The following is a 25,518-nucleotide window of genomic DNA, read 5'->3' on the forward strand; positions in this document are numbered from 1 at the left end:
ATGGAACTCGACAGTGGAAATTATTGTCACTTTCTTAATTGCTTAATCATCAAAAGTCATATACTTATCATATATGTAAAATAATTAGGCACAAAGGCAGGAAGTTCCTGTATATTGCTTCGGAATATACATGAAAGCTCAAGTCCCTGAGGGACATAGACTTATTCTAGGCTCTGTTTTTCTTTTGAGGGTCTCAGCAAACATTTTGTTGTCTAAGGTATAGGGCGTTCCTTCAGGTAACTGAGGATAAAGTAAGGTTCAATAAATTTGTTTTAACAGGTCCATATTTGTGAAGATTTAAAAACATTTCCAGGAAATCGTTGCTAGGATAGTCTGTGATAGTAAAAAGATATTATTTGTAAATAATATGTCTAAAGCATAAAAGTAGGGTACCTCTAGCAAATACACTGAGGGTTACTATATATAAATAAATTAGTCATTTAAAGGGTATAGAAATCAAAATTAAACTGTCATGGTTTAAACAAACCATACAACTTTACTTCTATTATCTAACTTGTTTCCTGAAGTAGGCTCAGGGGTGTGCATTATATAGCAATGTTGTTTGCAACAATGTTTGTAGCAATGTAATATATACAGTGATGAAGACACTTGCAAGCTCTTGAGAATACTTCAGTATGCTCTCATGGAAAGAACACAGCGAACAAGGTAAATTTGACAGCAGAACTAAATTAATACTTTCCTCTACCTTTAAAGTGATGGCAAACAAAGCTTTATTTAAATAGAAATATTAAATCCTTGTTGAAAATGTTTATTGTGGTACTGTTACTTTATTGTTACATCATTTCTGAAAGGGTTAAAAATGTTCCATAGCTTATTATTGTCGCCCTCATTAAATTTTTACTGTATGGTTATTGTCAGACAGTTATTGTTTGTCCTCAAGTTGTAAAACTGAGGAAACATCAATAATATATGGCTGCCATTGTAATGTAGTCTATTGAAGCCCAGCAATCACTGAGGAGGCTAATCTCCAACCAGGAAGGTGCCAGCGTCACATGGCTGGGCAGGAGGGACTCTCAGCGGCACTAGATTCCCTTCCTGTGTGAAACCGTCATCTTCACCCTGATTCTAGCTCCCTCCTTGATTTGTGAAACTCAGGGGTTGCTTAACCTCTTGACTGCAAACCTCTGTAGTGAAACGGCAAACTCACACACAGGGACAAATTGTTCTTGCAGTGCTGACTATTCCAGCACAAAAACCCATTGGCAGCTGTGCCCGTCTGCTTCATAATGACACGAATCTTACATATTTTGTTACTTTAAATTTCAGTGTTTACTGTTTTGTACATAGTAGCACTGTGTGTGACCGTACTGCCATACAATGCTTTGTATCCCACCTGACAAGGGGTTACATTCACCGCATTTTACTTTTAACATGTAGATTAAAGGGACATGAAACCCAAAAAATGTCTTTCATGATTCAAGTAGATCATACAATTCTAAATAACATTCCAGTTTACTTCTTTTAGTTAATGTGTTTTGTTCTCTTGATATCCTTTGTTGAAAAGCATACCTTGGTAGGCTCAGGAAATGGGAGCTAGCTGCTGGTTGGAGGTTGCACATACATCTTATTATTGGATTACCAATGTGCTCAACTAGCTCCCCGTGGTGCATTGCTGCTCCTTCAATAAAGGATACCAAGAGAATGAAGCAAAATGAATAATAGAAGTAAATTGGAAAGTTGTTTAAAATTGTATGTACTGTCTGAATAATAAAAGAAAAGCATTGGGTGTTATGTCCTTTTAAAGAGCATTTATGTCTAAATATAAACAACAAATGAAGGCTATGAGTATGTAGTAAGATACAATTTGCAATACTTACCTCTCTCTTTGATAGTTTCTTTCCATGTTAAAGAAAAAACAAAGAGTTAATCATCAAAATATTGATAGGTCACACATTTACTTGTGCATATTGTAGTCAAATGTTGGTTTTAGATACAGCATATAATTATGTTAGATATTGAAACAAAACTCTTTCGACAATTTTGAAGGATAATTCAAATCATGTTTTTATTGTTGCATATAAAGATGTTCCTAACCATAGCTCTGTCCACCAATAAAGTTGTGGGAATATATCCTATCAGCCAGTAATCAAGCAGTCATTAGGAATGAGGTGGACAAATATGCATTTCCTGTTAGTTTCAAATTCAGTTTGAATAAATTAAGCTTATTGTATGCAGAATTATTTTTAATAATTAGTATTCTAACAAATTCATTGTGATTTTCATGTCTCTTAAATTACCATCACATTGAGAGTTTTACCTACAGAAACATATAGAATAAAGTGATGATGAATAAGACACATATATCCACCCAGTGGGCTCCATTTGTAGCAAATAGCATCACATAAAACAACTAACTGAATCAACTTGATATGCAACATCAATACATCTGCTCACCATGACGCAATCAGATTAGTGCTTTATCTCAGTTCAAACACAATTAACCTATATTGTGAGTTTTATGTTGTCTGAACCTTTGTGACACATTGATAAATTGGAACATTTAACCCTTGTTATACACTTTTGTTTGATATGTTATATAAGCACCTATTTATTATAATGCTTATGAACAAGGTTGAGGTTCTTGGCTGCTGAAATGTACAATAACACAAGCAATCGATTGTGCAACCCCAACCATGTGCACTAGAGCAGGGCTTGTCAGTCATTCTGGAACTTATGAGTCTGGGTGTTGGGAAATACAACAGCATGTACTATACCACATGTATGAACAACATTGATGCTGTAGATGGCGCTGTTCAGTTTAGATTGCTGATTGTTTATATCTGTGATCTTGTTCATTCTTTTATACAGGAAGGAAGTTGTTTTTTAATCTCTATTGTGTTTTTCCTCCTCTGTGTGTGCTGATTATAGTTTTACAAGTCCTTTGGTATGTTCCAAATATTGCTGATGCATCTGTACAAGTAAAGCCTAATGCAGTTTTCTTTAAAAGCTTCCAGTGTCTTTTTGATACATACACCAACAGGTTATGGGCCCAGACACTGAAGAAAAAGAAACTACAAGTCAGTAAGTGTTGCATCTATGATCCAAGCAAATACTGTGTGAGGAAACAAGAGCTGCATCCAAATTACTGAAAGATGGCAAGTGGTTCAGATGTGAAATATGCAATAGCGAAGTTAAATAATACCAACTACCAGCTGTGGAAGTTTAAGCTTGAAATGCTGTTATCCAAAGATGATTTATGGGAGGTGCTGGATACAAACAGACCCACTGATAATCCAGGGGAATGGGACAAGAAAAACAGACAAGCAAAAGCAGTTATAAGCCTGTTAGTGGAGGATGATCAACTCATTCACATAAGAAAAGAAAACACAGCTAAAGGTATGTGGACTGCACTACAAAAACTGCATGAGCGTTCAAACTTAAATAGTAAACTATATTTGCTGCGCAAACTATATAAGATGAGGCTGGAAAAAGGCCAGGAAATGTGTGAACATGTGAATGCTATGCTAGAGATTGTGGAACAGCTATGTGCAATTGGAGAAGAAATTAAAGACAATCATATAGTAGCATTGTTACTATGCAGCCTTCCAGAGTCATATAGTGCCCTTATCAATGCTCTAGAAACCAGACCTGAACAAGAACTAACACTAGAATATGCTAAGGGAAAACTAATTGATGAATATAATAGAAGAAAGGAAAACATGCATAGTGAAGAAAATGAGAGATCAGAGGTAGCTCTGAAGGCGCAAGAAGGCACAAAACAAAACAGAGAAACCAGAGTGTGTTTTCGCTGCAAAAAGGTCGGTCACCTGAAAAAGAACTGCTCAATCTGGAAAGCTGAGCAGCGAAGGTTAGAACCACTTACAAGAGAGAGAGCTAAGGCAGCCACAAAGCAAACTGCAGCTGCATCATGGAGCGGCAGCTTTAAAGTGACTCAGAATAGTACACCACACGGATGGTGCATTGACTCAGGGGCAACTAGTCACATGACAAGTGACGAGACATTCTTCACAGAAATTGATTTCAATACTAAAGATAAAGTCTTCCTAGCAAATGGGAAAAGTATTACAGCTGAAGGTAATGGTCAAGGGTTTCTGACTTGCATCACACCATCAGGAGGTAAGCAAAGCATTCTAGTAAAGAATGTTCTGTACGTCCCAAGTTTAGAAGGAAGCCTCCTATCAGTGAAAACTCTTGCTAACAATGGACTCACAGTTCAGTTCCAAGGCAATGAATGCACAATTCGAAACAGGAAACAAATCCTAGCAAAAGGAAGATTGAACGAACACCTGTACAAACCTATCACTGAAAGGAAGCAAGCCAAAACAGCCATTCATAATCCACACAACAAATGTATCCACCTGTGGCACAGGCGATTAGGGCATCGAAACCCAGAGGCCATAAAGGAACTTGCAAAGGAAGGTTTATCAGAAGACATGATAATTTTGCCTTGTGACATGCTCATGAAGTGCACATGTTGTATCAAAGCAAAGGCCACACGTACCCCACTTCCACAAGCCAGTCAAAGAAAAACCACTCACCCCATGGAACTCATACACAGTGACGTGTGTGGACCAATGAAAACCCCCACACCCGGCGGGAACAGATATTTACTGACTTTCATTGACGATTAATCCAGGTACACAACAACATATCTGATGAAGCACAAAAATGAGACATCAGAGAAACTTCAAGAATTTATAGCTACATTCAGCAATAAATTTCAACGGAAACCAGGAACAATACGTACCGACAACAGAGGGGAATATATGAGTAAGGAAGTGGAGTCATACATGAAGAAACAAGGCATTATACACCAAACGACTGTACCATACACTCCTGAGCAAAATGGTGTTGCAGAAAGGAAAAATCGCACCCTCATAGAAATGGCAAGATGCATGCTTTCAGACGCCAATTTACCTAACCAGTACTGGTTTGAAGCAATAATGACTGCAACATACTTACAGAACAGGCTACCATCAAAAACTATTGAGAGCACCCCATATGAAATGTGGAATGGATCAAAACCTAGTATGGGACATATTAGAGTGTTTGGATGTAAAGCATATGCCCATGTTCCAAGTGAGAAACGCTCCAAATTAGAGAACACAGCCATAGAAGGCATTCTTATGGGCTACAGTGAACAAAGTAAAGGCTATAGAATTCTTCATCCAAAGACCAACAAGATCACAATAAGCCGCAGTGTTTATTTTGATGAAAGTCCAACATCAGAAAAAATGTCCCTCGAAAGCCATAAAGAGAACCTCTCCACTGAATCAGCAAGAGATGCTGACCAAAGTGAAGCTGTACAGGAGACAGAGCAAGAAGTGGAGCTCACAATAGAAAAAACAGCTACTCACAAACCAATAGAACCCACTGAACAACCAGAAATCAGAAAATCAACTCGGGTGACGAAAGGTATACCACCCCGCAAGCTGTCATACATCGCTAAGACACATGAAACACTCGAACCAACATCCTGGGAAGATATTGAAAAATTGCCAAAAAGGGAAGCCAACCAATGGAGAAAAGCAGCCGAAGAAGAAATAAAATCACTTCAGGAAAACAAAACCTGGATACTCACTGAGCTCCCCCCCGGTCGCAAAGCTATAGGAAGCAAATGGACTTTTAAAGTAAAATACGATGCAGAAGGAAATATCCACAGATACAAGGCAAGATTAGTTGCAAAGGGATATTCACAGAAATTTGGAGAAGATTATGATGAAACTTTTGCTCCAGTTGTAAAACACTCCACCATCAGAGCGCTCCTTAGCATTGCAGCCGGAAAGGGAATGCAAGTGAGGCACCTGGACGTCAAAACTGCTTTCCTATATGGAGACATCAAAGAGGATCTCTACATGGAACAGCCACCTGGATTTGAGAGGGAACCGAACCTTGTATGCAAACTTCAAAAGATTATCTATGGACTAAAGCAAGCTGCGAGAATGTGGAATGAAAAAGTGAATGAAGTACTCATGAAACAAGGATTCTCAAGAAGCAAAGCAGATCCATGTCTATATTCAAGGCATCAAGAAAACAAATGGATATACATCCTAATTTATGTTGATGACATCATAACTTGTTTTGAACAAGAAGGGGACTGTGACCAAATAGTTCATATATTAAAACAGAACTTTGAGATTAAAGAACTAGGGAACATCACTTATTATTTAGGAATCCAAATAGAAAGGGAAGAGGATGGAAGCTATCTTCTTAACCAAAGTCAGAAAATTACAGAAATATTAGAGCAATTTCACATGCAAGATGCAAAAGAGGTGAAAACACCTATGGAACCAGATTACCTGCAAAACAACGGAATAGAAAACTTGTTACCCAATAACGACAATTACCGCAGGGCAATTGGAAAATTGCTATACATTGCCACCGTGACAAGACCAGACATTGCCGCAGCAATAGGTATACTCTGTAGAAAAGTTGCGACACCATGTCAACGCGACTGGAATGCAGTAAAGAGGGTGATACAGTACCTAAAAGGAACAATTCGGATGAAGCTGCGACTGCCAGCAACATCAAACCCAAAACTAATTGGATATGTTGATGCTGATTGGGCCGGAGATACCACTGACCGCAAATCTACAAGTGGTTACATCTTCCAGTATGGAGAAGGAACAATAAGTTGGTCCAGTCGAAAACAAGCGACTGTTGCACTCTCTTCAACGGAAGCAGAATATATAGCAGCAGCACATGCATGTCAAGAAGCAATTTGGATTTGTCAACTTTTTCAAGACATGGGACTGGATGTGTCTAAACCCATACCAATTCTTGAAGACAACCAAGGGTGTATAAAGTTGACACAATCAGAAAGAGTGAATCCTCGAACCAAGCACATTGATGTAAAATATCATTTACTCAGGGACATGCAAGAACAAGGTATTATTGACATTCAATACTGCCCATCGGAAGAGATGACTGCAGACGCACTCACAAAGCCGTTGCCAAAAGAACGGCATTGTTTTCTTCAAAAGAAACTGAATGTTGTGTAATTATGTACATGCCGTTGAGAAGGGGTGTTGGGAAATACAACAGCATGTACTATACCACATGTATGAACAACATTGATGCTGTAGATGGCGCTGTTCAGTTTAGATTGCTGATTGTTTATATCTGTGATCTTGTTCATTCTTTTATACAGGAAGGAAGTTGTTTTTTAATATCTATTGTGTTGTGTTTTTCCTCCTCTGTGTGTGCTGACTATAGTTTTACAAGTCCTTTGGTATGTTCCAAATATTGCTGATGCATCTGTACAAGTAAAGCCTAATGCAGTTTTCTTTAAAAGCTTCCAGTGTCTTTTTGATACATACACCAACACTGGGTTGTCTGACATCCAAAACCTGGCACATTAAAAAGCAGCAGCCTGCATCGAAACAGCCCTGAAGCTGCATACACAACATCATTAACAGGGGGCCCTAGTGTGTTGCTAAAAAGTGCAAGAATTCCATACTTATATAAAAGCAAACCTTTCTGTGGATGGATAACACATTTTTAGTAACATAATGGGGTCCATTTAAAAAGGGCCGGACGGACAGGGGCAGACATCTATGCTCCTGTCCGCCCGACATCACAATTAGTGGACAGCAATATGTTGCTTACATTTATCATCGCACAAGCCACTGCTTGTGCAATGCCGTCCCCTGCTTGCTCACGGCCAACCACATGCAAGCAGGGGCTGTCAATCACCCCAGTCACAGAAGTATGGGGGGATTGACAAACGCTACTTTAGAGTTGGCATAGTATCTGATGACCACTGCTTCTTCTATCGCCTCATGTGAGCCTGCAGCCACATTGCTTAGTAACAAGCGCGCAAAGAGCAACAAGATTATTTTTTTTTTATAGTACAGATGCTACAGAATCTTAAAGGATTTTACACATCAAATCTGACTCTTAATGATGCTGTCATTTTTATATGTAATACATTTTCTTATGTTAGCCATTTTTTGTATATAATATTTTCTAAATGCTCCATGTGTGCAGTTAATAGGCATTTTTTTTATCTGGATTATAGAGCCACAAATAATCTAACTAGATAAAGGGGTGTGAAACTCAAAAACAATTGTGATTCAGACAGAGCATACCATTTTATAACAGATTCTTATTTACTTCTATTATGAAATTTGCTTAATTCCTATGATATTCTGTGTTGAAGAGATACCTAGGTAGGTGTCTAGAGCACAATACGGCAGGAAATAGTGCTGCCACATAGTGTTCTTGCAAATGGATAACATTCTTGCAAAACTGCTGTCATATAAAGCTGCAGACACGTGCACGCTCCTGAGCTTACACCGCTGCTTTTCAACAAAATATACCAAGAGAACAAAGACAATTTTCTAATAGAAGTAAATTAGAAAGTTATTTAAAATGCTATGCTCTTTCTAAAGAAATTAGAAATTTTATAAACATTCAAATAGACTTCTTTGGATTCAGCACATAATCAGTAATACAAAACTTAAAGGGACACTGAACCCAAATTTTTTCTTTCGTGATTCAGATAGAGAATACAATTTTAAGCAACTTTCTAATTTACTCCTAATATCAATTTTTCTTCATTCTCTTGGTATCTTTATTTGAAAAGCAAGAATGTAACTTTAGATGCAGGCCTATTTTTGGTGAACAACCTGGGTTGTTCTTGCTTATTAGTGGATTCATTTATGCAACCAATAAACAAGAGCTGAACCAAAAAAATAACTCAGATGCAAATAAAGATATCAAGAACAAAGAAAAATTGATCATAGGAGTAAATTAGAAAGTTGCTTAAAATTGCATGCTCTATCTGAATCACGAAAGAAAAAATTTAGGTTCAGTGTCCCTTTAACAATTATTAAAAATATAGGTGAAATAATGTTATTAGAAAACAAATGGCTCTTTTAGAAACAAAGCACAATAAGAAAACAAAAACAATGTTAGTAAAAAAAAAATGGCTAACGGAGGGACATATTGCAAATTACATATATTAATTACTCATTCAAATGTTAAAAGTTAAATTGCTGCATTAAAGGGACAGTCAACTAAAATAGAATCTTTATGATCTAGACAGAACCTGTCATTTAAATTATCCATGTTTAAAGGCGTATTCTAGCCAAAATTGGAAACCACATGGGAGCATTTCTGTATTGAACAGAAGCATTTTTGTAATATATATGCATTAGCAAAAATGCTTCTAATAAAAGCGATAGCTGTTTTAAAAATGTATTTAAGTATGCACCAGCATTTTAAACCTAGCACTTGCTCAGAGAGCCAAAAGTGTTTTTACCATCTGGTAATGACTCAATTTGTTAATAGTTGACATGATAAAAGACCCACTGATTATCTGAGCAGCTACAGTAGTTAAAATATGGGTGCAGCGACAATATCTAGTTATGCTTCACATGCATGTGCAGAGAAAAATTATAACACTAAAACAGTTATAACTTTTACTTGAAGCATTTTTGCCAATACATGTATTGTACAGGGAGTGCAGAATTATTATGCAAGTTGTATTTTTGAGGATTAATTTTATTATTGAACAATAACCATGTTCTCAATGAACCCAAAAAACTCATTAATATCAAAGCTGAATAGTTTTGGAAGTAGTTTTTAGTTTGTTTTTAGTTATAGCTATTTTAGGGGGATATCTGTGTGTGCAGGTGACTATTACTGTGCATAATTATTAGGCAACTTAACAAAAAACAAATATATACCCATTTCAATTATTTATTTTTACCAGTGAAACCAATATAACATCTCAACATTCACAAATATACATTTCTGACATTCAAAAACAAAACAAAAACAAATCAGTGACCAATATAGCCACCTTTCTTTGCAAGGACACTCAAAAGCCTGCCATCCATGGATTCTGTCAGTGTTTTGATCTGTTCACCATCAACATTGCGTGCAGCAGCAACCACAGCCTCCCAGACACTGTTCAGAGAGGTATACTGTTTTCCCTCCTTGTAAATCTCACATTTGATGATGGACCACAGGTTCTCAATGGGGTTCAGATCAGGTGAACAAGGAGGCCATGTCATTAGATTTTCTTCTTTTATACCCTTTCTTGCTAGCCACGCTGTGGAGTACTTGGACGCGTGTGATGGAGCATTGTCCTGCATGAAAATCATGTTTTTCTTGAAGGATGCAGACTTCTTCCTGTACCACTGCTTGAAGAAGGTGTCTTCCAGAAACTGGCAGTAGGACTGGGAGTTGAGCTTGACTCCATCCTCAACCCGAAAAGGCCCCACAAGCTCATCTTTGATGATACCAGCCCAAACCAGTACTCCACCTCCACCTTGCTGGCGTCTGAGTCGGACTGGAGCTCTCTGCCCTTTACCAATCCAGCCACGGGCCCATCCATCTGGCCCATCAAGACTCACTCTCATTTCATCAGTCCATAAAACCTTAGAAAAATCAGTCTTGAGATATTTCTTGGCCCAGTCTTGACGTTTCAGCTTGTGTGTCTTGTTCAGTGGTGGTCGTCTTTCAGCCTTTCTTACCTTGGCCATGTCTCTGAGTATTGCACACCTTGTGCTTTTGGGCACTCCAGTGATGTTGCAGCTCTGAAATATGGCCAAACTGGTGGCAAGTGGCATCTTGGCAGCTGCACGCTTGACTTTTCTCAGTTCATGGGCAGTTATTTTGCGCCTTGGTTTTTCCACACGCTTCTTGCGACCCTGTTGACTATTTTGAATTAAACGCTTGATTGTTCGATGATCACGCTTCAGAAGCTTTGCAATTTTAAGAGTGCTGCATCCCTCTGCAAGATATCTCACTATTTTTGACTTTTCTCAGCCTGTCAAGTCCTTCTTTTGACCCATTTTGCCAAAGGAAAGGAAGTTGCCTAATAATTATGCACACCTGATATAGGGTATTGATGTCATTAGACCACACCCCTTCTCATTACAGAGATGCACATCACCTAATATGCTTAATTGGTAGTAGGCTTTCGAGCCTATACAGCTTGGAGTAAGACAACATACATAAAGAGGATGATGTGGTCAAAATACTCATTTGCCTAATAATTCTGCACTCCCTGTATATTGCAAATATGTTTCTATTCAAATATGTAATTAATCTATCTGCAAATAAATTTTGATCAGAATGTCCCTTCAAGAGTAATTCTAGGTAAGCTCATGCACATGTCTTTAGCTCTCTATGGCAGTTGTGTTTGCAAAAATATATAACAATGCTACAAAAAGTGTTGCAAACACTGTTGCTGCAGAGTTCTATAGACACACACACACTTCTGAGCACCTATAAGCCTATCTAGGTTTACTCTTCAGCAAAGGATACAAAGAGAGTGAAAACATTTGACAACAGAAATTGTAAAGATTTTAAAATCCCATGTCTTTCTTAAACAAAGAAAGATATTGGGTTTCATGTCCCTTTAAAGGGACAGTAAACTCAAAATTAAACTTTCATGATTCAAAGGATACCGAGATAGGCTCAGGAGTGACAATTTGTGGCTGCACATAAAAGCCTGTTGTCACTGGCTCACCCATGAGCATTGATGTTTCTTCTACAAAGAATACCAAGAGAATGAAGCAAATTAGGTAATACTAAATTGGAAAGTTGCTTAAAATTGTATGCTCTGTCTGAATCACAAAGAAAATGTTTGGGTTTTTATGTCTCTTTAATAACCTATGGAGACTGTCACAAGCATAATGTTTGAATTTTGTAGCTCACATAGGTATTTGTGGCAAATAACAACCAGTCTATCTGTATCCCTGTCTGGTGTTTAGGCTTTATCAATCCTTAAATTGAAGGTAAACATTGATGAATGAAAGCCCGTTTTTTAAAAATACTATTAAAAACAGTGGCACTTTCATTCATCAAAGTTTAGAAAGCAGCCGTTTTCATTAAAAACTTACCTTTGTTTTTTTCACAGCCAGAGCAGCTTCCCCCACCTGGAAATCCTCTCTTCACACGTCAGCATTGACTAATCCAGCTTCCTCCAATCACAGCTTTCCCCCCCACGGTAGTCATTGCCTGAGGCCATGCCGTGATTGGAGGTAGCTGGATTAGTCATTGCTGACGTGTGAAGAGAGGATCTCCGGGTGGGGGAAGCTGCTCTGGTATGTTTTTAATCAAAACGGCTGCTTTCTAAACTTTGATGAATGAAAGTGCCCCTGTTTTTAATAGTATTTTTAAAAAACCGGGCTTTCATTCATCAAAGTTTACCTTCACTTTAAGATAGTCCTATGCAATTCTCTGGTTTTCTGGAACCATGTGCTGTATTCATCTGTTCCACCTTTACTGGAAACCTACTACATATATCTATAGTCCGTTTAATAAAAAATATGTTTTTACTAATGACTTCTGAAACTGATATTCTATAGTTTCAGATCAGAAACTCATTATTTTCATAAATATAGCCTTTTCTAATAAAGATCATTCTGAATATTATTAACCCTGTAGCATATTTTATATTTTGACCTCCGTTTATTAAGCAGAGGAGGTTGCTTTGGAGCTCTTGCAGGGCAGGTTTGCGTGTGCGAACCTACATACTGCAAGTTAAAAAGCAGAAACATAAGACTGCACAGAGGGTGAAGTTAAAGCACTTATACTCACTTGTCCGGGGTGATTGACAGGCCCTGTTCTAAAAGGTGCAGGCACTGCACAAGCATTTGCTTGTGCAATAATAAATGCAAGCAGTGGACGCAGCTTATCTGCTGCCTATTTGCCGCAAGGAAACCTTGTCTGAGCACCTATAGATAAATGGGCCTGTATGTCATATTATCACATTTTTTCTACCCGCTATACAGATCAGGATTATTCTGTTTTCCCATATACAGCAGCCCTCCTGTAAAGAAAAAAATGTTCTCCAGAAGTTCTAAATATTCTTTTAGTTGAGGGTGACTCTATAAAGAGGCATTTTGTACTCCTCAGAAGCCAATACCCTGAAACTCTGACATGTCGGTGCATCTAGAGCAGTTTTTCTCAACCGCAGTCCTCAAGAACCCTCAACAGGCCAGGTTTTTATTATAGCTGAACCAGTGCACAGGTGAAATAATCCTCTTTGTTACCAACCTGCTCTCAGCCATCAAATGATTATTTCACCTGTGCACTAGTTAAGCTATAATGAAAACCTGGACTGTTGGAGGTACTTGAGGACCGCAGTTTAGAAACACTGATCTAGAGGACTATAGCTGGGAGACCTTGTGCTAAGCAGTCTGCTGTTTTTTTTAGCTCAGTAACTTTCCTATTTTGAAATTATTCCAAATATAGCAGTGTTTGATGTGTTCAAATTGTTACTGTTCAGTTAATGTGCAGATATTAGCTAAGTTTAGATATTTATTATACATTCTATTTTAAATGATTGAAGCCAAAAGGTTTCACTGTAATACTCAATAGTACTGAAATGGTCACTTACTTGTAGCCCCAAGCTGTTATTCCTAACACCAACGCCAAAACTAGAATAGTGCCAGCAATAGCCCCTATGATTATGTTAGTGCTGACAACACCTGTAAGAAACAAAGGAATATTACTTGCATTAATGTGTATTTAGCCTTAATAAATGAAGTTCTCATTAAAAACTTAATTTTCTCCTTGTAATGGAAATGTAAGACAATTTAGTTGGTTTGCAAATAAAACATTTTAGATTGATAAGATAAGAGTATAAATTATATAAAGTGATTTATTCTAATAACCATATAATTAAAATGGAACTGTAATGTTTAAACTTTTAAATATTCGCATAATATAATAGAACAAGACATTTAAAAAACAAATTATATATTAGAACTTGGAATCAAAAAAAGTTATAAGTTACTAATCACAAAGAAAAACTTTAGTACAGTTAGGTCTACTCCAAAAAAAGACAGTCCAGCCCCAAAATACCAGGCAATTCTTCAATGAATGAGTTGTACTGCTAACCCAAGCAGTACAGATTGTCCTATACGTGTCTTGTAAACATTGTTAGCTTTATCTCTGCACATCCGGTTGCCACTATCATTTTTAGAGGCTGATGATAAAAGATTCTTCTGCTTGGAGACAAATTATAATGCAGACTTCACAGGGGCTTAATTCACTGAATGCTATAAGAAAAAGGGTGGAACCTGGAAGTCCCAAAGAGATGAGAGATGCCTCTCATACATCTTCACTCATATGAGATGGTCTAAAATTACCCTCCAGCACTGCAAGATCTCTCACAAGATTCCAGATAGGCTAATTTTGCTATACTTAATTAAGGGGAATTCCCTGCATTTCTGTATGTGAAGGAGAGACAAGCCAGTGCAATATAGCTGCATGACATACAAGTTTTGCTACACATACACTTTGAGCTTTGTATTATATATTACTTTACACTTCAGATTGGGTCATGTTAAATAACATTTAAGATTTGCATGTTCTCTTTTGTATTTTAATTGCATTTAGATTTAGATACAAGTAGAAGTAGTCATTTCACAAATTATTATTATGCTTTAAAAGTTTCTATGCTACTTTTACAAATTAGGATCATACTTAGTATATTTCTATGTATCTTATACAAATTACATTGCACTTTGTATTTGCTACATTGTAAAATAAAACAGACAGCTTCAGAAAGTGGGAGGGACAGGGAGTTCCCTGGGCTGAACAGGGGAGTTTCCAATGTATATCCAATCTGTCTCACAATACTCATGAAATGATGTTGTCATTTTACACAAGCTGGTCTCAATGATTTTTCTCACTAGCTCTATGCAGGTGAAAATTGCTCAAAATTTACTATACACTTATTTAACTGACAGAAAAGTAATACATATTTAACTACAGGCAAAAGCAAGTTACATTTTAGTGAAAACATTTCACTTAAATTTGTATTTGCTGCAAACTGAGACTTAATATCAGTCCCAGATGCTCACCTGTTAAATTCACTCCTGTGAAATTCTGTATTCCAGCGAGCCTGATTACTTTCTATGGAGGACATTTCTCATCTCTTTGGGACTTACAGGTTCTGTCCTTTTCTTATAGAATTGAGCAAGTTCAGCCCCTGTAAAGTCTGTGCTATAATGTCTCTCCAAACTTGAGAATCTTTGATTATCGGGCCCTTAGAAAGTAATGAAGCTGTCTGGGACACTGAAGTTGAAAAAATACAAAGTGCAATATAATTTGTAAAAGATACACATAAATATTCAAAATATAAGCCTAATTTGTTAAAGTTACACAGGAACTGTCAAAGCATAATCAGAATTTGTAAAATCACAATCCTAAATATATTGCTGTATATAAAATCTATATGTATTAAAATACAAAATAGAAAAATTAAATTTAATAAAACTTAAAAGAAAATAATCTGAAGTGTAAATACAAAGGACAAAGTATAAATGCAGCAGAACTCTCATATCATGCAGTACTATATTGCACTGGGCTTGTCTTTCCATCTACAGAAATGCAGCGAACCTCACTTGGAGAAGTACAGCAAAATCTGCCTTTTTTATGTCGCTAGGGATCTTGCAGTGCTGGAGGATCATTTGATTTAATCTCATCTGTGGAGAGCTTTATATTATCAGGCCTTTAGAGAGACAGTCTCCATAAGGGTCATGTGCATATATGTAAAACAAGTAGGCACAGCTGGGGATGGACATAGCTATAATAACTTATCCCTTCCAGGATTAAGTCTATTTAAACACACTTTATTTTGCTGCTACACAGTAATTGCTTAGCTCAACAGAGGCACTCATATACATCTGGCTTCTCACAGGCACCACCAAAGGAGACCATGCAAACACACTCAAGTGTGTCTCTGGACCTATCTACCAGTTCTAAATGTTTTTAAAACATTTGTGTTTTTAGACAGATATTTATGTACTATAGCGCCTAATTTCTAATGTACTCTGAGCATATACAGATATAAAATAATGTATCAATTTATTATTTATCAGTTCATGATATTACATCTTCTACACTGCAAATAATTTTTTAATTGAAAAAAATAAAAAATAAAACTGTAACTAAGCGATATTGAAAATTCAGAAGGACATAAAGAGAGATTAAAACCACCAAGAGCCAAGTTTAAGACGGTATCCTGTCAAAATGTCAGTAGCAAAGCTGTGACATTCAAAATGGGCAATTAAAATGTTACCTGCACCCTTTCAGAGCCTTTTCTAAATAGCGCAGAGGTTACGAGTAATCTATCCCTCTCAGGCAGCCAAGGGGTTAAAAATATTTAAAAAAAACGCAATAGTTTAACCCTGCTTGAATTTCACCTCAGATTTGTTTGTAGCAAACCCAATTAAATAATTTCACCACATTTAAATAATTCAAACAGAAAATATTTTAATTCAAAGAGGATTTTTTTATTGTAATCATATACACAGACAGGAAAACTGTGAGATACTTATGAGGTTGATGATGGGCTGTAAAGTCATCACTTAACCTATGTGACCCACAGATTCGTTAGTGGGCGTCCCTGCCATTTACATCCAGTTGCATTTGGTGCCTAACAAATGAAATATCAAACATGAAACAAGAACCTCTTGCAAAACTGAAAAAGTACAACTGCAATAATTTAGGAAACAATATTAAAAAGTGATTAATGGAAATGTTTTTAACTGTAAAATAGTCACACATCTGTTTTGGTTTGGTAAAATAGCCTCAATGGATTCAAAGGAAGGTGTCTTGGAGACCTTGCAAACATGAACAAGTAGCTAGAGGTGAAGAGACCGTCTCTTATATAGAATACACTTATAGCACTCTTGGGTTAGAGAAAATCATTCAGCTGGACAACTGATTATAGTAAACAACTTGCACAAATTACTGAAATGTGGGATCAAATATAACTAAAACTTATTTTCTATTAACTCATAAATAAAATAGTATAGTGTACATGAAAAACACAAGTAGTATAATGTGTATTAATTGGTGGAGTGAGTTACCAATGGTTATTTGCATAAATTGCTTAGAGCTTGCTCAGAAGTATCCAACACAAGTGATATGTAGCTGGTTAACTTAAACTGAATAACCTCTGATGTGTGATTATTAATAAACTAGTCCCTATACGATCCGTATACACACGCTCCTTAAATCAACAATATACTAGCTTTACTTTATAGTGTGTGGAGAAGCTAGCGGTTTGCGTGTAATATGAAAATAAGTGGAACCGCATTGAATAGCTAAAATTTTGTAATATTACCCAGAAAAGTATCGCAAATTGCTGGTACAATATGAGTGAGTGGAATCACAAGACATACACTATATTTGTGCCAGATAGATTGGCTCAAATTAAGCCTATACACACATCTTGATAGTGTATCTATAAACACATATGGTAAGTGATGAGGGTAATGGAATCTTAGCTTTAGCTAGTTTATTAATAGTCGCACATCAGAGGTAATTCAGTTTCAGTTAACCAGCTATATATCACTTGTGTTGGATACTGCCGAGCAAGCTCTAAGCACTTTATGCAAATAACCGTTGGTAACTCACTCCACCAATTAATACACATTATACTACTTAAGGAACCTAAGTATGTTTTTAATGTACGCTATCCTATTTTATTTATGACTTAATAATAGTTAAGTATTAGTTATATTTGATCCCACATTTCAGTAATTTGTGCAAGTTGTTTACTATAATCAGTTGTCCAGCTGAATGATTTTCTCTAAATCAAAAGTGCTACAAGTGTATTCTATATAAGAGATGGTCTCTTCACCTCTCAGAATACTTTTGTATTAATGAATTCAATACACCGCACCTACAACCCAAAATATAGACTCTCTGTTTATAGAGAACTGTGTACCTGGGATTAAAGGGTTTTAAAAACACCATAGTAGTGCCATTGGATTTCTTATTTTTTAGTTAATGAACAAGTAGCTTCCTAGAAACATTCCTGGCCATAGTTGGGAAGTTTTCACCAAACACCAATCATCCGTAATTCATAAAGACTATATTGACCTTGTTAAAGGGATATGAAGCGCAATTTTTTTTCTTTCATGATTCAGCTAGAGCATGCAATTTTAAGCAATGTTCTAATTTACTCCTATTATTCTTTTTTATTTGTTCACTTGGGAGCCGGCCCATTTTTGGTTCAGAACCTGGGTAATGCTTGCTGATTGGTGGCTTAATAAGCAGAGACATGAATGAATGAATGAGTAACTTGTATAGTGCTACACCGCAAACTAAATCGCCTCAAGGCACTTTTCAGCCAGAAGCGGCCTGAGCCTTCAGAAAAGGTGGGTCTTGAGCTTCTTCCTGAAGGCTAGATGGTTTTCTTCTGAGTAGATATCCGTGGGTAGCGCATTCCATAGCCGGGGTCCTTGGACTGTGAATCTTTGTTTGCCTTTTGATTTTTAGCGGGGTTTGGGTATGTGGAGGAGGTTCTGGTTGGCTGACCGGAGAGGGCGACTTGGGGTGTAGTACTTTATTTTGTGTACATTTGTACACAAAAATACATTTTATTTTGGGGCTTTTCCTTGTGTACATTTGTGGATGAGGCAGAGGGTCGTGAATGTAACACGATCCTTCATGGGTAGCCAATGGAGTGTCTTCAGGGATGGGGTAATCCATTCCCAGGGTTTTTACCCAGTTACCAGTCTGGCGGCTTTGTTCTGGACAACTTGCAGTCGTGAGATTTGGTATTTGGGGAGTCCTAAGTAGAAGGAGTTTGCGAAGTCAAGTCGGGAGTTGATGATGTGCTGTGTCTCCTTCAGGGATGAAGGGGATTAGTCGACGTAGTAGGAGAAGAAGGTGGTGAGATCTGCTAACTACTGATGCCACTTGTGTGACCATTGTCATGTCTGAGTCAAAGATGACTCCAAGGCTTTTGGCTTTAGCGCTGGGGCTGATGGTTTGTCTGAGGCTGGTAGGTGGGTTGGATGTTATGCTGTGGTGTTTGTTTCTGTTTGTGTGGAGGAAGAGGAGTTCTGTTTTGGATCAGTTGAGTTTGAGGAAGCGCTCAGTCATCCACTCTTCGATCAATGAGAGGCAGTTTTCCAGGGCGTGGTATTTATCTTACTTGTTGGTGATGTGCAGGTGGAGTTGAGTGTCATCAGCGTAGGAGTTATAGAGCAGGTTCTGGTTGCTGATGATTTTGAGGAGTCGGCGGAGGTAGATATTGAAGAGAACAGGTGACAGGGGTGATCCTTGAGGGACTCCGCATTTGATTTTACGTGCTTTTGAGGTGAAGGTGACTAGTTTCACTTTCTTGGATCTGTTCTCTAGGAAGGATGCAACCCAGGGTAGGTCCAAGTCTGCGGCTCCGGCTACTTCTGTGAGACAAATGAGCAGGGTCTTGTGGTCTACTGTGTCGAAGGCTGCGCTGAGGTCCAGTAGCACCAGGAGGCACGATTCTCCTACATCTGTGGCTTCAAGGGCATCATCCTAGATCTTGAGGAGCGCTGTTTCAGTCCGTGGTCAGGACGGAAACCAGATTGTAATGGATCCAGGAGTTCATGGGTGTCCAGATGGGGCTGTAACTGTTGTACTACTGCTTTCTCGATAATCTTGGAGAGGGTGTTGAGGCTTGTGATAGGTCTGTGGTTGTTTGAGTTTTTGGGGTCAAGTTTAGGCTTCTTTAGGAGGGGTTTGATTATGCCTTGCTCGAGGGAGATCAGCACAATTCCTTCTTTGAATGACAAGTTTATGAGGTGTGTTATGGTGGGTGCCAGGATGTTGGTGCATTCTTTTAGAAGGTTTGTGGGAATAATGTTGTTTGATGATGTGCTGTCTCGGAGGCTTCTGATTATGGTTTTGGTGGTGTCGATGGTGATTGGTACCAGGGTGAAACTTGGTGGTTGTGGAGAATTCGTGTGGTTTTTGTCTTGTTGCAGTGACCGGTTAGAGTTGCCTGCTATGTTCTGTTGAATTTCTTCTCGAATGTTTGCGATTTTGTCAATGAAAAAGTCAGATAGCTCATTGCAGAATTATTGTGTTTCGTTTGCTGGTGGCTCAAGACAGATGGGGTTCATAGTCTGTGCGACTAGTTTGAAGAGCTCACAGGGGTGGTTTATGGCTTTTGAGATGGTGTTTGAGAAGTGTTCTTTTTTTTCTGTGAAGATGGTTTTGTGGTATTTAGTCGTGAGTGATTTGTAGTTTGTGTGTTTGTCTGTGGTTGGTTTCCTTCTCCAGGCTGCTTCAGCTCTTCTGCATTCTTGTTTCAGTAATGTAAGGAAGTTGTTGAACCAGCCAGAATTATTTTTTGTGGGTGGGTGCTCTGCAGATTGGTGCAAGTGTGTCTGCTCTCTGTAGTAGTGCTGTATTGAGAGTTTAGTGTGTCGTCAGTTTTTGAACAGTGTGGTTTTGAAGATTTGTGAGTGTAGTTTCTTCTGTGATCTTGTCCAGTGTGTTGTTGTTGAGTGTGTTGGTTTTTGGCAAAAGTCTGTAGTTATTTTGAATTTGATAGCGTGGTGGTCAGTCCATGGCAGGGGCATGTTGTCCAGAGTGTTGATGTCAATGTTCTGTTTGAAGATGAGGTTAAGGGTGTGGCCAGAAATGTGTGTGGGAGCAATTATCAGTTGCTGCAGACCTAGTGGTTCCAGTTTGCTGGAATGAGTATTTGATGTTGTGCATGATGGATTGTTAGTGCGTGGAATGCGAGTGATGCTGAGTTGAGTGGGCGCTGTGGAGTTGATAGGTGGGTCGTGGGTGAGTGGATGTTGTGTGGGAGAGAGGGTACTGTGTACTAGTGTTGTGCGTGGGTGTGATGTGTTGGAGTTATATGTGCATGAGTGCAAGGGGTGAGGGTTGGTGAGTGGATCTAGGTGTAAGTGGTGAGTGGGTGCTATGGGTGGGTGCTGGTGAGTGAGTTCTAGGAGTGAGTGTTAGTGGGTGTGTGCTGGTGAGTGGGTGCTGGGGGTGAGTGAGTGCTAGGGATGAGTGCTATTGAGTGAGTGTTATGGGAGAGGGCTGTTGAGTGAGTGCTATGGGTGAGGGCTGGTGAGTGTTGGTGAGTAAGTGTTATGGGTGAGGGCTGGTGAGTGCATGCTAGTAAGTGAGTGCTAGGGGTAAGGGCTGGTGAGTGAGTGCTAGGCATGAGTGATGGGATGAGTGCTACTGAGTGCTTGCAGGGGGGTTATGTGGTGAGTGTTGTCTGATTTTTGCAGAGTTGTGCTGCTTGTTCCAGTGGTAGACAGGTGACTGTTCGCCTTGGATTCCCTATTTCTTCAAACAAAGGATACCTTCAGTTGTTTTCAGTTGGTCAGTTGTTTGATTAATCATGCTGCTTTTCTTTTGAAGGTAATTTCTTATTTTTGCTATTTCCTTGTTTAATCAAACCTATCTTGTATTTTCTTTATAGATTGTTCTATTTCCTGTGATAACAACATCAATTATGCTTACCTGATAATTTCCTTTCCATCTGTATGAGGAGAGTCCACGGCTTCATTTCTTACTTGTGGGAAATACAGAACCTGGCCACCAGGAGGAGGTAAAGACACCCCAGCCAAAGGCTTAAATACCTCCCTCACTCCAATCATCCCCCAGTCATTCTGCCGAGGGAACAAGGAACAGTAGGAGAAATATCTGGGTATAAATGGTGCCAGAAAAACAAAAAAGTTTAGTCCGCCCAACGGAGAAAACGTGCGGGGGCCGTGGACTCTCCTCATACAGATGGAAAGGAAATTATCAGGTAAGCATAATTTATGTTATCTCAGGAAATATAGGTTTGATTAAACAAGGAAATAGCAAAAATAATATCTTAATATGAGGAGAGTCCACGGCTTCATTCCTTACTTATGAGAAACATATACCCAAGCTCTAAAGGGCACTGAATGAAAATGGGAGGGTAAAAGAAAGGCGGACCCTATTCTGAGGGCACCATAGCCTGCAAAACCTTTCTCCCAAAAGCTGCTTTAGCCGAAACAAAAACGTCAAATTTGTAAAACTTTGAAAAAGTATGAAAGGAGGACCAGGTAACCGCCCTACAAATCTGCTCCATAGAGGCCTCATTCTTGAAGGCCCAAGATGAAGCCACAGCTCTAGTTGAATGAGCCGTGATCCTCTGAGGACGCTTATGTCCCACTGTTTCATATGCTAAGCAAATAATGCTTCTCAACCAAAAAGATAGGGAAGTGGAAGAAGCCTTCTGTCCTCTGCACTTCCCAGAATAGACAACAAAGTCTGTCTAAAATCCTCCGTGGCCTGAAGATAGAATTTCAAAGCCTGAACCACATCCAGATTATGAAGTAATAGTTCCTTAGAAGAAGAAGGATTATGACAAAAGGAAGGAACCACAATCTCCTGACTGATGTTGCGATCAGACACAACCTTAGGGAGAAAACCCAACCCAGTGCAAAGAACAACCTTGTCAGCATGAAAAACTAGGTAAGGAGGCTCACATTGCAAGGCCGCCATCTCAGAGACTCTGCGTGCCGAAGCAATAGCCAGTAGAAAAAGAACCTTCCAAGACAGTAACTTAATGTCAACAGAATGCATGGGCTCAAACGGAGCTCTCTGCAAAACCTTAAGAACCAGATTTAAATTCCAAGGAGGAGCGGAATGTCTAAACAAAGGCCTGATTTTACACAGAGCATAAACAAAAGAATTTATATCAGGAAGCTCAGCGAGCCTCTTGTGTAATAACACAGATAGAGCCGAAATCTGTTCCTTAGCGGCAAGTCCCTTCTCCAAACCATCTTGGAGAAAGGAACAAATCCTGGACACTCTGACCTTATGCCAGGGGAATACACGCTCTTCACACCAGAAAAAGTAGGTCCTCCACACCTTATGATAGATGCGATGAGTGACCGGCTTTCTAGCTTGAATGAGAGTATCAATCACTCTCTCAGAAAAACCTCTCTTGGCTAGGACTAAGCGTTCAATCTCCACGCAGTCAGCCTCAGAGAATCTAGATTCTGATGAACAAAGGGACCCTGTTCCAGCAGATCTCTGCGACAAGGTAACCTCCATGGAGGAGATGAGGACTTCCCCACCAGATCCACAAATTACATCCTTTGCGGCCACGATGGAGCAATTAGGATCGTCGAAGCTTGCTCCTGCTTGATGCGGGCTACTACCTGAGGTAGAAGTGGTAACGGTGGAAATATGTAAACTAGTTTGAACCTCCAAGGCACTGCTAATGCATCTATCAGTTCTGCCTGAAGATCCCTGGACCGCGACCCATATCTAGGTAGCTTGGAATTGAGTTGGGACGCCATGAGATCTATCTCCGGCATACCCCATCTGTTGCAAATCTCTGCAAACACCTCAGGATGGAGAGACCATTCCCCGGGATGAAAGGATTGTCTGCTGAGGAAATCCGCTTCCCAGTTGTACACACCCAGAATGTGGATCGCTGACAGCAAGCAGTTGTGGGCCTCTGCCCATTCCAGAATCCAAGATACTTCCCTCATTGCTAGGGAGCTCCTCTTCCCCCCCTGATGGTTGATGTAAGCCACAGAGGTCATGTTGACCGGAATCTGATATACTGGGACGAACCCAGAAGAGGCCAAGCCTTCAGAGCGTTGAAGATCGCTCGAAGTTCCAAAATGTTGATCGGGAGAAGAGATTCCTCTCGAGCCCACTGGCCCTGTGCCTTCCTGGCACCCCAAATGGCTCCCAATCCTGAGAGACTTGCGTCCATAGTCACAATCTCCCAGGATGGTCTCAAGAAGGATGTCCCTTGGGACAGGTGATCTGGACAGAGCCACCAAGAGAGCGATTCTCTCAACCGGTTGTCCAGAGAAATCTGCTGAGACAGATCCGAGTGGTCCCCGTTCCATTGCCTCAGCATCCACAGCTGAAGAGGTTTGAGATGGCACCTGGTGAATGGAATGATATCTATGAGCCCAATTTTTTTTATTATTATTATTATATATATATATATATATTGTTAAATAGACATTTTCGTTGAACATAAAATTTAAACTAAAACATAGCTGACAAATAAACACAGAGTATGTTCTGCTCTTATATATTCTCTAACAAAGAATGCTTGATGTGGTCATACCTTATAATCAGATTATCTTTTTTAAACAGTTGGCAAGTCTGAAAAACATTCTCAGAAAAAAAATCATTCTTAGCATCCTAAACATGCACGTTTGAAAATGTATCCCTTTCCCCTTTTTTTCTTTCTTTTCTCTTCTCCCTCTTCTCTGTCCCTCTTTTCTTTTAATATTTTACGCTTAAACCAAAAGGAGAGTAAACAACAAAAAGCAGCCCGCTAACCAAAACAAAACAAAAACTAACACTAAGCAAAAACAAAAAACACACAAAAAAAAAGACAAATAATAAGTTCGCCCTCTCTCGAACTCCCTCCTCCCTACCTCTTAGCTAGTCCATCCACCATTATGGAAAAGTCCCTGATAAGATGGATACGCAGAAGAAATCCGAGTATTTAAAACAGGTGGTAATTTGCCTCTGGATTTCTTCTGGGTACGCAAGTATAACTTTAAGCCACTTTTCAAAGAAAGTTTTTACTGCATTCTCTTGTTCTATCAAAGAATTATATCTTTCTAAATTAATTTGTCTGAGCACCAATTTTGTAAACTTTGCCATACTCGGACTTGTTTTGGCTTTCCAAGAACTTAATATGTTAAGTCTACCTATTAAGATTGCTGTATTTATGTTCTCCCCTACATAGGTATAGATGTGCATCTCTTTTAGTTATTTTTATCTCCTTGGCCAGAAATCTCTTCAGCCAATAGCTTACCTTAGACCAGAAAAACCTGACTTTCGGGCAATGCCAAAAACAGTGCGATAGATCTGCATTAGGGTAAGAACATCTAGTACACAAAGCCCCTTTATGTGGTGACCATTTAGCTATCTTGGCTGGTGATATTTATGCTCTATTAATCACTTTCATATGTGATTCCTTCCAGGCCTGGGATTTGGTACAGTTGGTTATTAATTTAAAACTTTGAATAATATCTTTACCTGAAATTCCCAAAAGGTCCTGTAGCCAGTTGTTTTGTAAGTGATCTATATGTGTCTGTCCTGTTTTGTACAATAATAGATTATACAAAGTAGCTATAGACTTCATACCTGCCTTGTATGCTCTAATCCCCTTATCTATTTCCCCTAATGACCAATTCCCCTCGGCATTTTGAATCTGAATAAAATAATGTTGTCTTATCTGTAAGTATGCAAAAAAAATTACATCTGGATAACGCAAATTCGTTTTTTAGGGAGTTAAATGATTTAATCATATCCAAATTTACATCTTCAAGATGGTGAAGGTAAACCAGGCCTTTTTTTCCCATTCTTTAAATACATTAGTCACTAGGCTTGGTGCAAATTCTACATTGCCCCCTATAGGGGCAAATTTGGATAATCGATTCCTGATTTGTAATTCTTTTTTAAACTTATTCCAAGCTATGACAATGTTGTATATAACCTTTCTAGCTCTTATTTTTTTCGGGATATCTTTCATCCTTGCATGTAGTACCCCTAACAAAGAAATTGGAGCTAGTATGTCATTTTCAATCTGTTGATGTGATAGCGCCCCCTCTTTCGTAATCCAATCACTAGCTACCTTGACCATGCAGGACCAATTTTAGTACTTAATGTTGGGGAGTCCTAAACCTCCATATTCTCTTTTTTGCATTAATTTGCTAAGAGCAATTCTTGCTGTATTCCCTTTCAAGAGAAACCGTCTATATTGTGAATATAATTTTTTTAAGTCTCAATCTTTAA

The 25,518-nt window shown here is 38.7% G+C and overlaps 1 protein-coding gene across 1 annotated transcript in view; it reads right to left on the bottom strand.

Annotated features, from left to right (window-relative positions):
* ADAM22 (ADAM metallopeptidase domain 22) overlaps positions 1-25,518 on the bottom strand; it is a 707,952-nt gene that overhangs the window by 116,432 nt on the left and 566,002 nt on the right. The window contains 2 exon segments of the mRNA XM_053713991.1: positions 1,839-1,856; positions 13,343-13,433. Coding sequence (XP_053569966.1) covers positions 1,839-1,856; positions 13,343-13,433 — 109 coding nt within the window.

The sequence above is a fragment of the Bombina bombina genome, chromosome 5 (genome assembly GCF_027579735.1).
Source record: "Bombina bombina isolate aBomBom1 chromosome 5, aBomBom1.pri, whole genome shotgun sequence".
NCBI classification, from domain to species: Eukaryota; Metazoa; Chordata; class Amphibia; order Anura; family Bombinatoridae; genus Bombina; species Bombina bombina.